The sequence below is a fragment of the Parambassis ranga genome, chromosome 20 (assembly GCF_900634625.1).
Source record: "Parambassis ranga chromosome 20, fParRan2.1, whole genome shotgun sequence".
In the NCBI taxonomy this organism is placed as follows: domain Eukaryota; kingdom Metazoa; phylum Chordata; class Actinopteri; family Ambassidae; genus Parambassis; species Parambassis ranga.
In genome coordinates this window covers 15103046-15115642 of record NC_041040.1, presented here as the reverse complement: position 1 = coordinate 15115642, position 12597 = coordinate 15103046, and the positions used below count along the sequence as shown (strand labels likewise).

The 12597-nt window shown below is 41.3% G+C and overlaps 1 protein-coding gene across 1 annotated transcript in view; it reads right to left on the bottom strand.

Annotated features, from left to right (window-relative positions):
* Positions 1-4816: 4816 nt before the first annotated feature.
* tmx3b (thioredoxin related transmembrane protein 3b) overlaps positions 4817-12597 on the bottom strand; it is a 31820-nt gene continuing 24039 nt past the window's right edge. The window contains exon 16 of the mRNA XM_028433098.1: positions 4817-7453. Within this exon, the coding sequence (XP_028288899.1) occupies positions 7184-7453 (270 nt within the window). The 3' untranslated portion in view covers positions 4817-7183. The remainder of the gene's footprint in view (positions 7454-12597) is intronic.

The following is a 12597-nucleotide window of genomic DNA, read 5'->3' as shown; positions in this document are numbered from 1 at the left end:
TAACAGCTTTTTGTGCCGTTGTTCGTCGGGAGTGGTTGTTTATTCTGGACTTGTCATTGTTCACATGAATTCTCAGGCATTGTAAGGCAACTGGTACATTTTTAAATGAGTATTTTTCTCTAGCTATGTCAGGGAATAAGCAGGGTACAAGTATCTCCTACTATTCTGCGATTAAAGTGATGATATGCCACAGAAAGGTTGGACTGATCATGTCATGATATCTTATTACTGAAAAAAAGTTCTATAGAAAGGGAAAACAGAGAAAAAGGAATTTAGTTCTTACTTACAGAAAAAGGTAAAAGGTTGCTGCCTTCCTAGCTATGCGACTAAAACCCCCGATCAGAGCCATTAAAATTACGTTAAATGCCGAACATAAAACATGGATTGCATGCAGTACAGTAACAAAACCATGTTGCTATTAGTAGCCCCCTGGAAAAATGCTATAGAACTATTTGTTACAGGTTCGTAAAATAGATGTCTCTGGAGAGACTGAAGTAAATCCTGCCATCAGATGTTTTTATGCTACAGACCGTCAAGATTCAAACTGTTCCTAATTTTTCACATTGTTTTTTTTTATTTTCTCCTTACTTTAGTTTTAATAGTATTAAAGCGTGTTCAATCATTTAATAAACACTGATCATCCACACTACAATTTTTTTTTATAAAAGATTAAAGAGATAGTATTGGATATCAAAGAAGAAGTAAATAATTAAATACAGCAGGAGGGTACTGAAAACAGATTAAACTTGAAAAAAACACGTAATATATACCCTTTCACTCAATGAATATTTTAAGACCTAGTGTATTTGATCTTAAAAAGAAACAAAAGATTTGAGTTGGTTTGTCAAGTAAAAACAATCTTGAACTCTCAGTCACTTCTAAACTACAAAACATTCTGAATACAGGTGTCTGTAAACTCCATGGAACACATATTCTCCTCTCAGCTGGAGCCCCACCCTTTCAAAATGTTCTAAGCACACCTGTGACAGGATTATTGTGCAAAAGCTCTTAACCTAAATAAATCCCACTTTCTTCACAGACTATAGCGTCCTGCTCCTCCTGCCCCCACAGTATTTCCTGAGATATCCAGTTTCTGCAGGTTAAAGGGGTTCAGAGGCTGTTCCCAGAAGCTCTGCTATTTCTAGGTGCCTGCATCAAGCATGTGTGTACTGCGTGCACACATTAGAGAAATGTGTATGAGCGTTGTTGACTGTACCGTCATTAACACCCAGCTGGCTACAGTCACTATGAGGGGGCTTGGAAGTAACCTCTGGACCCAGCAGGCAAGTCACGTAACGTCCCTGAACATCTGTGTGGCGGGGCTAAGGCTCAGATTAAACACCAGCCATGAAGGCTGTCACACACACACACACACACACATGTGCTGATGAACCTGTTGTGTTACTTGACTTGGAAAACTGATTTTCTAAGCTCTTTGGATAATCAGGTTGGAGGAAGGAAATGGCCCCCGGCAGTGGTGGGAGTGACGGCATCAGCTGCAACACTTGGGAACATGTCACCTCCCCCTAGAAACCGTTACGTCGTAGGTACTGTAAGTCACCCTGACCACCCTGAGGGGACAGGTCCCTTCAGTAAATGATCACGACCCGGGCAACATCATTAGACGGCTGCTGTGTGGCAGCCGCTCCTTGGCAAAGTGATAAGCAGAAGAACTCCACTGGGAAATGCTTACAATGCACTTAGAGGTGACAGGGATAATATGGGCCATACACTTGTTATTCTCAGCAGAGCTGTGCATCATTTGTCCGCCTCTATAGAGATATAGGGCTACAGAGAACTATACATTGGTCACAAACTAGGCTATTGAATCAGGATGTCTTGTTTATTATGATTTCTAACTGTAAAACATCAACTGGGAACAGGAGGTCTGCCAAACTTTAGATATTTCCATTTTAAAAGATGTGTGGCATGGATTAAACAGCGGGTTTGTCCACCAGCACAGTGCAAATCGTACAAGGACAAAACACAAAGAGAACCCAGAAGAGCACAGGATTACAAACCAAACAATATCTGCCTTGTTTCACATGTCTGCAGAGCGCCCAAAGCAAAGCCGACACACACACACACACACACACAGACATACACAAAAACAGCAAAGTATGATTTTTGCTCAAACACTAAAGACACAATACCAAGCATGGAGGCAGATGTGATACTACCAGCATCAACAATGCAGCTTGTGGTGGAGCCTCAAGTAATCTGCTCATGTTGACTTTGTCAATTAAACTAATGGCTCCAATTAGCCTTCAGCACACAATGGATTTTAATTCAATGACCCAAACAGGCAAAACTAACAAGAGGGTGCTATTAATAAATTAACAGAAAAATAACATTGTATTATATTTTTTTAATATCAAAAATATGTCAGTACAGCAACTAATCCTCTCCTCTCACTGCTCATGACTGACATTTATTTGACAGGTAGCAGACATTAGTTAGCAAAGGCAAGGTAAAAGTCATTTCCTCACTGTGTCACTTTAAAACTAGCAAGAGGTCTGGGTCAATGAAACAAAACTAACAACATGCTGCTAACATTCGAGCCACTTTCATGGAAGCAGCAAATACATTTGTGACAGTACAAGTCAATTATGTTGATATTCCCTCATATTACAGACAGCGGTATCTCACCTTGAGGGATGACATTCCGACCCGCACACTAAGAAGACGCTGAAGCGACGACCATAGCATAGCTTGTGATGCTACATCTCATGTGGAGGATTTTTCTGCTGGAGCAAGCATTAGCTGAAGCTAGTTAGCAAAAGTGAAACCTAGGCTAAAATTGTAAATAAACTTCTATCTGTAGACACTGACAGAAGTGCGTTAAACCAAGAAAAACAACTTTGCTACTAGCTAGCATGTGGCGCGACCATAGACGTAAGAGGGCGCAACTCGCTGGAGCGTAAGAAGAAATGGTATGATCCAATTAAGGGGTGTCTAAAGGTCAATTACAATATTTAACCAGGGATAAATTCTGGAAATTTTATATCTTAATGATGACAGATAAGATAAATATATAGATATTACAATTTTTACCTCACTTAGACTAAGGTAAATCTTAATAATGGGATTTCAACTACACCAATCCCCCCTATCATTTTGCAGGCTAATGGGTCACTTTTGGAGGAAGATGTAGCTTTAGTGCAAATCTAGCATTATTATTATGGCTGTAAAGAACATATTCATTACTTTTATATGGTTATTTAAACCTTAACATTATGCTTGGGTCAAAATTGCCAACTAACTAAAAGCCAAACGTAAATTAACTTATTTAGCAAGTTGACTTTATTCCTTTTTTATGCTATTTGGCTGATTAATATAATCAGTTATTAAAACTGAACATCATTTTCTGTTTGTCTGCATTGTACTGTCATATTTATCTTTCAAATATACTACATAGTGTTTCTGCTTGCAGTTGCCAACTCTTGCAGAGGTGTCTTTGATGATTTTAGATGCAACACGGGTTGTAACAGCTTTGATAGGCAGCAACCATCATTTTCACACAGCCCTGAAGAAAAGTTTGCTAAAATGTCAGGCGGCTTGGAAGAAAACAACAGCAACAAGCTCCATCTATCGACTGACACGCTGACAAGCAGCTATTAAGGTCAGCTGAACTGCTCAGGGGAAGTCGAGGCACCAAAATTATCTTTCAGAGAAATAATCTAACACCTGATGATGGACACAAAAACACACAAACAAAAGAGCAATGTACTGAGGTGAAAAGCCCAGATTTTCCAGATTTTTTTTAAAGGAATCAGGTAGGTTTCTTTTAGCAGCAGCAAACAGATGGACATCAGCAGCTGCAGCCATCTATCAGCCATGATGCAAAAAAAGGGGGAAAAAAGCTGCGTTTCTAAGAGGATTTCCAAAGACTTACAGAGAACAAGTGTGGGCTGGTTTCCATGGTGAGCCAAGCTAATCAGCCATTACTCATCTTGTTGAGTGACATGGACTGAGCTCAGCACACCCTTGAAATACAGGCTCCAAGCATTAACTGAAATAACGATCTATCTCTTTACCTTGAACTTACACGTGAACCTAAACCATTAAACACCTCCCATGTGAGTCAGAAATAAGATAATAACCATCTCGCCCTTAATATGCCATTCAACATAAGACAGACGTCAGAATGAGTAGCAAAGTGTAATTGTCCTTGTCTAGAGCGCAAGATTGTTGGTACTCCGAAGGAAAAGAGACAGCAGGCCTCCTTTATTTTGCCACACGATGAAACTCATTCTGAGAATATAGAGCGAGGTAATTGAGCGGTGAATTACTTTTTGCATCAGCACCACTCAATGACACCAATTCTGATGTAGTAATATATTATCTCCCCTTTGCGATAATTTCTCCCCAAACATGACAGCCAGTGGAAAATGAACATTCTCCTGCTTTATCAGACCAGAAAACAACCAATCGAACTTTCAGACAAAGCATCACATTTTCCTCCCGACCTGTACAAGAGTCCGGCTTCAGACGGTGTGCTGTGACAAAGTGAGCTTTCATTATGTAAAGTCACGTCTCCCAGTTTGCCTCGTCAACGCTGTCATTCCCTAAAGAGAAGAAATAAATGAGTTTCACATCAAGTAATGCAATCAGCCATGGTTAAACCTGGATTTCCAAAAATGTGATTATATCTGCCATAATTGAGTAGACACCTCTACCTAGGATTATACTGGTGGGACAAAAACACATTTATACGTGTGATAATTGAAGCTGGATGGAGAAATAGGTGTCTAAATGTAAGACAAGCAGGCAATTAAAGAAAAAGATGGGAAAAAAAGATACGTCAACAAGAAAAAAAGAAGAGGACAATCTTTATTTCAATCTTTCAAACCTGTAATAAAGTGTGACAATCTCAATTCAAACCCAAAGAGGAAGTTTGGCAGAGAATGGTAGGCAACTACATAGACCAGAAGGCAAGGCAAGGGCATGGTTTCCTTTAGTGCAGTTTCACAGTAATAATACAGATTACCTCTGTATGTTAAACAACAGTGTGCTTTTAAGTTGGTAAAGTTACTGAGCTACAACGGCACAATTCAATTACTGTGGTCTGTCTCATTACTGAGCTTTAGGGATGCTGTAGAGGCAGTTTTTTTTTTTTGTGGAGAGAGAGCCCCAATTTCCATGTTTATGCTAAGCTAGCTATGTGTAGCTGCTGACACTGGACATACAGACAAAAGAGGGGTGTCAACATTCAATTGGTAAAAAAAAAAATAATGTTGTGTACTGACGATGGATAAGCCCTACTAGAAACAGCATTAATAAATGCACCGATTAGGAGTAAAACCTCATTTAAACATTTGTGTCAACGCCATGCTGCAGTCTGCCCTGTTGTTGGCATATAATTACGTACTAATGGCATCAATGTAATTGCTTCACAAGTCAGTGGTGGCGGTTCTATGCCACCATGTCATGTACTTCAAACATGCAACTGGATGCCTAGGGTGTGCTTTCTTTAGGTCATGTCATATGTCACACTTAGTGCTTACATCAGGTATATCACAGGGTCAACCTTAGGCTTACCTAGTGACATATCATATGACATGCCTAAGGCATACTTACAGGAACACCAAGGACATAGCTGGGAGCATGTCATAGGGCACACCTACAGGTTACTTAGTACCACACCTTAGGGTTTCCCCAGGGTATATCAGTGTGAGAGTGAATCTAAGGCTTACCTACAGGCTTATTATAGGGTGTAACATGGGCTTACTCAGCATACCTAGGGCATATGATATGATGTTCCTAGGGCTTACTTAAATTTATTATATGGGTTGCCAAGAGGCACACCTAGGATGTACTTGCCTATGGTCATACCTAGAACATAGATTTGACACAGATGAATAAATCAAGTCTGAGAATCTGATATAAAAGGTGCACTGCAATGTGACGTTTTACTAAAACTGTTAAAAACTTTATATAGAGCGATACTTGGTGAAGCAGATTTTAGGAACACTCATTTTACAAAATATACAAGAAAATTAATGAGGAAGCCATAATCCCGACGTTTAAGCTATTACATACATTTTAGGAAAAGAGGAGCAAGGATTTTTTCTAAGTCTTGAACCCGGCTGGTTAGCGCATTATAAAAAAGCGGCACAACTCAGTAGCACGAACCTAACATTTCATTTGCTCAGTGTATGTCTGACTGCATGGGGATGTAAACTTCAAACTGCCTGGTGAATTCAATATAGAAAGCAGTGATGGAAGACAGATTGAAATATGGAAACAGACAGAGCCTGTCTATCTGAGGAATATGAGTTGTTATGAGCCACAGGAGCTACTGATGCATGTTATGGCTTTTGCTAGACAGGTACAACCCATCTATACAAGGAATTTTTAGCAGGTTGGTCATGTTGGGTGGAATTGGTAAAAAAGGAAAACGTCCATCTGCCTTATTTTGGTATCACAGAAAGTGAAAAGCAATGACAATCCCAGCCTTTTCATCATCTTTCAACATAAATGGACACAAACAGGAGGCTGACGGAGAAATAAATGTCTGACTATCTCGGCACTTTGCACCCATAGGAGGAGAAGAAGAAGAAATATTTTCAGGCAATAACATACAATAGAAAAAGCACATTTCATTTATGGCAGATTTTCCTTCTTGGGCATTTCCTTTGCACGCCACACAGATCAATGACGATTCATAAGCCTACACTTTGGGTTGAGGGACGAGGTTAAAAAAAACTTTCAATATATTCTTTTTCTATTCGGTCTGAAGGCAAGATTTATCTGGTTCTACTACTGAAGGATATTATAGTAAATTAGAGCCAAAAACAAGATTTAGGATATGACAAAACAATATGCAACAAGGGAATTTAAGTGGTCTCAAAATAACATCAGAGAGAGTGTCACACATCACATGGAATAAACCACTGGTGGTTTGAAAATAAATAAGGTGGTACGTTTGGTTCACAGTCTCACAGTTCACAGTTCTTCTCATGAACATGAGATTTAAAAGGCTGTTAGTTTCAACATGATTTGTGTAGCCGACCTGACACAGGACTCATAGATGGAAGAACAGTCTGTGGTAGAGGGGGCTCTGAGGGGAAGTGAGATGAAAAACAAAGAAGCAGAGTTGGAACACATTGATATGTCTTTGAGTTTCATGTCACTGCATTTGACTAAGCCTATCATCCTCTAACCGGCAGGCGCCCCTGTGTTAATCGGTTTTCTTCTCCTCAGGATCCTTCTCTCCGGCATCCTCTTCCTCGTTGTCTCCTTCATCAGGGCCCTCCAGCTCAGCAGCATGTTGCCTCTCCTCCTCCTCATCCTCCTCTTCGTCAGTCAGGCCCTCCCTTTTGAGCGCATCTATGTCATCCGAACCATCGTACGACTCCGCTGTGCAGATGCCATAGCACATCAGGCTAATTACACCCAGCGGTAGACCGAACAGGAAGCAGCCCAGCAGTGGAGAGCTGCGAAACACTGACTGATGTCGGAGAGGAGACAACAAAAGATGAAAGAGAGACAAAAATGGGGAAGTGCGGGGGAGGAAGGATATGAAGACAAGTTTGAGAGAGATGCCAAATGGGTTGAGGAAACAGAAATAAAGGAATAAACAGGGAGAGCAGAGAAGAGAAATGTATGAGAGCAACGTATGAATTCAGTTTAATAATTCAGCATTCCTCACTCTAACCATTACCTTAAAGGCACCATGCTTTTGATGTAGGTGTACGGATGCAGGTCAAAGCTATTTGTCAAAGAACACATTAACATTCTCTCAGAATACTATTCTCTTTTTTCTTGTGAGTACAAGGTTCCTCAGCTGCTCTTTACTTGTTGACTCCTCACCTCACAGATGCCGTCTTTGACAGTGTTCCTGCTTGCATTATTTTGTTAGCACTCTGTTTGGAGGTGTACATCTTGTTTAATAAACTATTTTGTACCAGGCGGGCAACTTGTTTATTTCTGCTGTATAGTCGTACAGACATTTTAACCTGGGGGTCTATGGAGACTGACTCAAGTGGCCACCTGGGGAACTGCAGAGTGACCCTTTGCAATAACGCGGTACCACTGAACCTTACCTAGCTGCTAGCTAACCAGCTGCAGCATTTGACTTAACACACGTTTCAATGCGACATTTTAAACATATAAAACAGACTAATAAAGACAGTTTTGTCTAACATCTGCAACCCAATACAAACAGGCATGGAGGTTAGTGTGTGAGGCTCTGCTCTAAATATAATGAAGCTGCCATGTGCACTGTCCATGAATTTGGAGGAAACAGGATACTGTTTCCTCCAGCAGGGAGGAAATGGGGGTCAATAGGGCCTCACAGCTGAGTTTACTGCAGAGGTGTCCTAACGGACCAATCAGACCGGTTCTTAAATCCACACCGACACACAACATGCACACATTAATAATTCTCTGCTTCTTTCTATCTGCATGATGCCTGTAAAGCTGTTCTGGAGTGACTCACACTTAATTAAAACCATTAGATTTATCTCAACAGCCTAGTGTTTGCAGTGGTAAAAGAGCCTCCCATCAGCTGTTGTGTAGAGTGAATTCAAAATCAGAGGGCCAATGAAAAACATTTGTTGGAAAATCACAGAGAGGCTTTTTGTGGAGATATTAGATTGTTATTTATTCATTCATTCATTTGCATGACGCCATTAAGCTTTGCAAAGTGTTTAGAAGGCAAGTCACAAACCATCTGCGGAAACTCATGCAGGTTTTAATGTTTTAGTAATAATTACAGTTCCATCATTTAATTTTAGGCTGTCTGGAATATATTACACTAAAACAGCAGAAGCTGCTAAGTTTTACAATGATAAGCAGACTGCAGAGTTTTACTCTTTTCATCTGCAATAACTCAGGGTTTACACCAGCTAAGTCCAGCTTTATACATTGTTCTGTCAGAAGATACTGTCTGCGCACACACACACACACACAACATATATAATTAAACAGCAGTTCCCTGATTATTATGGGCTGACCTCCCACAATCACATGCTGACACACATATGAAAGCCGAGCTGTGCTTCTCTGAAGATGAATGCAAATGTCAAAATGGAAGAACAAAAACAGGAAGCAACAACAGGAGCAACCAACACTGAATCTCAGGCTGAAATAACCCCACCCAACTGCAAGCAGATGAGTCTGCCTTTCTTTTCCCCACAAGTAGGGAGCCACTGATCTGATAGCTAGATCTGGTATCAGATAATGGGGCTGAGCCATGAGACTAATCTATTCACTTCAATTCTATGTTTGCAATGCACACTACATAATACCTTAGCAGCATGTGCAGCATGTGAGTAGGGTAACATTATGCCAAAAAGCAGCCAATTGTGTGTCAAAAGGGGGGGAAACGAGCCCAAAGACAGACCTTAGTGGGTATTAGTGAGTTGGTGGTAAAAGGGCCTTTAGTTACATTTGTCAAGAATTTTATTGTACTGAATTTAAATCAGTACTGTAAATTAACAGCCTGTCATTGCCAAGAAACTGAATTAAAATTTAAGCTGAAAGGCTTTATTTTTAAAGCAGCCCATGTAAGTGTAGATATGTGCCCTCTTGTGGTAAAGTGAATAAGGGCATGTAAAATCTATCTGTATCTATAAAAATGGCAGAGAAGCTTGCTGCTAATGGTTTGCCTTTTAACATGTAACATTGTGGAACTGGTCGTACCCCGGATTTAGACCAGCCGCAAAACAACTGCGTCACGGAAGCAACACATTTTTTATCGTCTCCAGAGCGAAATCAATCCCTACCACACGTTCCTTGTGCCTGAAGGCGCGAGATTCACAAACTCACACAGTAATCTGCCCGTTTACCTGATGGTTAATGTCCTCTCTACAAGTAGCAGGCTGGGTTACAGAGCATGTTACCAAAACCTCCATTTACTCCATCAACACACATACAAACAGGGCAGCTTCTCACCTGCCACTCTGAAAACAGTTGCCGCTTCTCTCCCTGCCTTTTCCCTTCCAATGTTGTCTGAATAAAAAGCATGTTATATCATATAAAATGGTGTTTTTCTACTTCTCTCTACTCCTCGTGCCTGGCTGTTTCTCTTCATGCCGGTTGCGATGTTAAATCAGTGAGAGTTCAGTCTCACAGCATCCATCCATCCATCCATCTTTAAACCACTTATCCGGGGTTGCGGGGGCAGCAGTCTAAGCAGAGACACCCACACTTCCCTCTTACCGGACACTGCCTTCAGTTCTTCCGGGAGAATCCCGAGGCGTTCCCAGGCCAGTCTCTCCACATCATGCTGGTTCGTCTCCCCGTGGGACATGCCCAGAACACCTCCCCAGGGAGGCATCCGGGGGGCATCCAAAATAGATGCCTAAGCCACCCGCAGGCTCCTCTGGATGTGGAAGAGCAGCAGCTGTATTCTGAGCTCCCCACCCTATCTCTAAAGAAGCGCCAGGCCACTCTTCAAAAGGAAACTCATTTCCTACCTACCCAGAGCTCATGAGGTAAGGGTAGGAGCGCTGTGTTTTATTTTAAAAATCTACCCATAAACTCTCTGGTGTCCTAGTGCCTGATTTTCTGTCTGCTCGATGTGGTTGGTGTAAATTGACGCATCTGGGGCCCGACACAGCGCCAAAAATAAACCTGCTGCGTATCTCTCGCAGAGCAGCATGGAGCTATGCTTCTGGGATGTTCTGCTATGCATCTGGGCTAAATATTGTCATACTGTCGCATCGCTTCAGTAACACTTCTGGTGTAAATCCGGCTTTAAACCTTCCTAAACAATGTCATTTTGCCGTCTAAACCTAAACAAACTGAAAATGAAAGTAAGCAAGCAAGGATTTGACGAGACCAACCCTGCTCTCCTGGGTGTAAGCCTGCTGCTTCCACGACCTGCAGCACTTCTGTTTGCAGACTTTATAGGTTACTGCCTCTTCCATACAATATATACAATATATAGGTTTTGGATTTTGTGGTATTGTGTTGTTTATGTTTGAATTTATGTTTACACCTTCGCCCTAAGTGTATGGATGTGTTTGGTAAATGCAATTATCCCTGAGGATGAAAAATTTGGAAAATAAAGGCAACAAGTTGCTCTGAAGGCGTTTCCTGTGAATTATACAGTTACTCCATATCCTTTGGGCACAACAATGCACTGATCAACTAAAAGACAACTTTAAATGACCTCAGTGACAAATGAGTCATTTACCCTTGATATTCCCAGATACATCAGAGAAAATGTACCTCGAAGGAAGCATTCTGTCACAACTTCTGTCACACAGAGCGGTAGAGAAATAGAAATATTCACGCTCCCTCCAGTCATTGCCACTGGAAGAGGGATGGTAATTGCCGGTGCTCCGTGATGCTAGATGAGGTGAAGATGGGCATGCTATGCTAACACAGATGTCTATGACTCATTGCGCCCTAATGCGGTTGCTTCCTCATGCTCCTGTCAGACGTGCATTCAGACAGGCTCTCCGGGGGCAAGGTGATGGCTGTTGCCTATCTCCTCTGTGTCATATCATGTCACTGTGTGCAAGACCGGTCATGGTGATGCTTGCAGCTCACTAAATTTAGGGAAGCTTAAGAGGATCACCTTTCACTCCTCAAGCACTCCACACTTCTATACAGCTGAGAAAAATAAAAACCCTGCACACAGCCTAAAGAAACACAGTGCTTTACCTTTACTAGTTTCTGACAGGGTTTATTCTTTTAGTAATTGCATTTAAACAATAGGCAAAAAAAATAAACCTTAAATCTTTCTATAAGCTTTGTGTCACAGCTTCAACGTTTGTTTTACAATGGAATCTACAATTTCCCTCTGAGAACACTGTCATGTGCTCTGTCCATGGTTACAGTACAACTGCATTACAACACAGCTGTATTTGCATTCCTATCACACCCTTGGTAAAATAAACACTAGTTCTCCCAAAAGAACCAGCTACTTAAAGTAAAAGAGGGAGGAGAAGCAAGTGCACCCTCCTGACCCTCTCCTCCCTCACCACTCCTCCTCCTCCTCCTCCTCCTCCTCCTCTTCCTCCTGCTCTCTTTCCCCAAACCATGTTTACTGCCTGCATTGCATATTCTCAGCTGTACGCCCAGTCTTGTCCTCGAAATGTTGTTTTTCCTCCCAGAGGAAACGCGCACAGCCCATGGGCATTTGTTACACTACACTGTTACAGAAACTTGAAACAGGTTGCAAATACAGTGTTATTGCTAATATGAGCTAAGAGTCAAGGTGAGGCACATCATTATTCCACACAAGTGGCCATTAGGTGTTAAATAACACCATAACAATGATGATTAATTGTAGAGGTGGAGAGAAAATTCGCTATTCTGTTAGCTTCAAGCTAATAACAAATGCTAAACAATGGAATTTTTGCATAATGCAAGAAAAGTCAACTGTCAATACTGCGAAGCATTTAAGGGTCTTTAAGCACGTTTCTGTTCCAAACTCCTGGGCTGGAAAATGAAAGTAATTGGGCAGGGTAACAAATGTGCAAACAACTGCAGTTCCTCAAATGGCCACTTGAGGCTATATTTTTACCCGTTTATTATAAGCCTTAAAGTTTTGTCATTAGAGGCATGACTGCTTTAAGTGACAGGTAGATGCCTATTTCTTAGATGCCTGCTTACATGGATGACCTCATGCTCCACTGC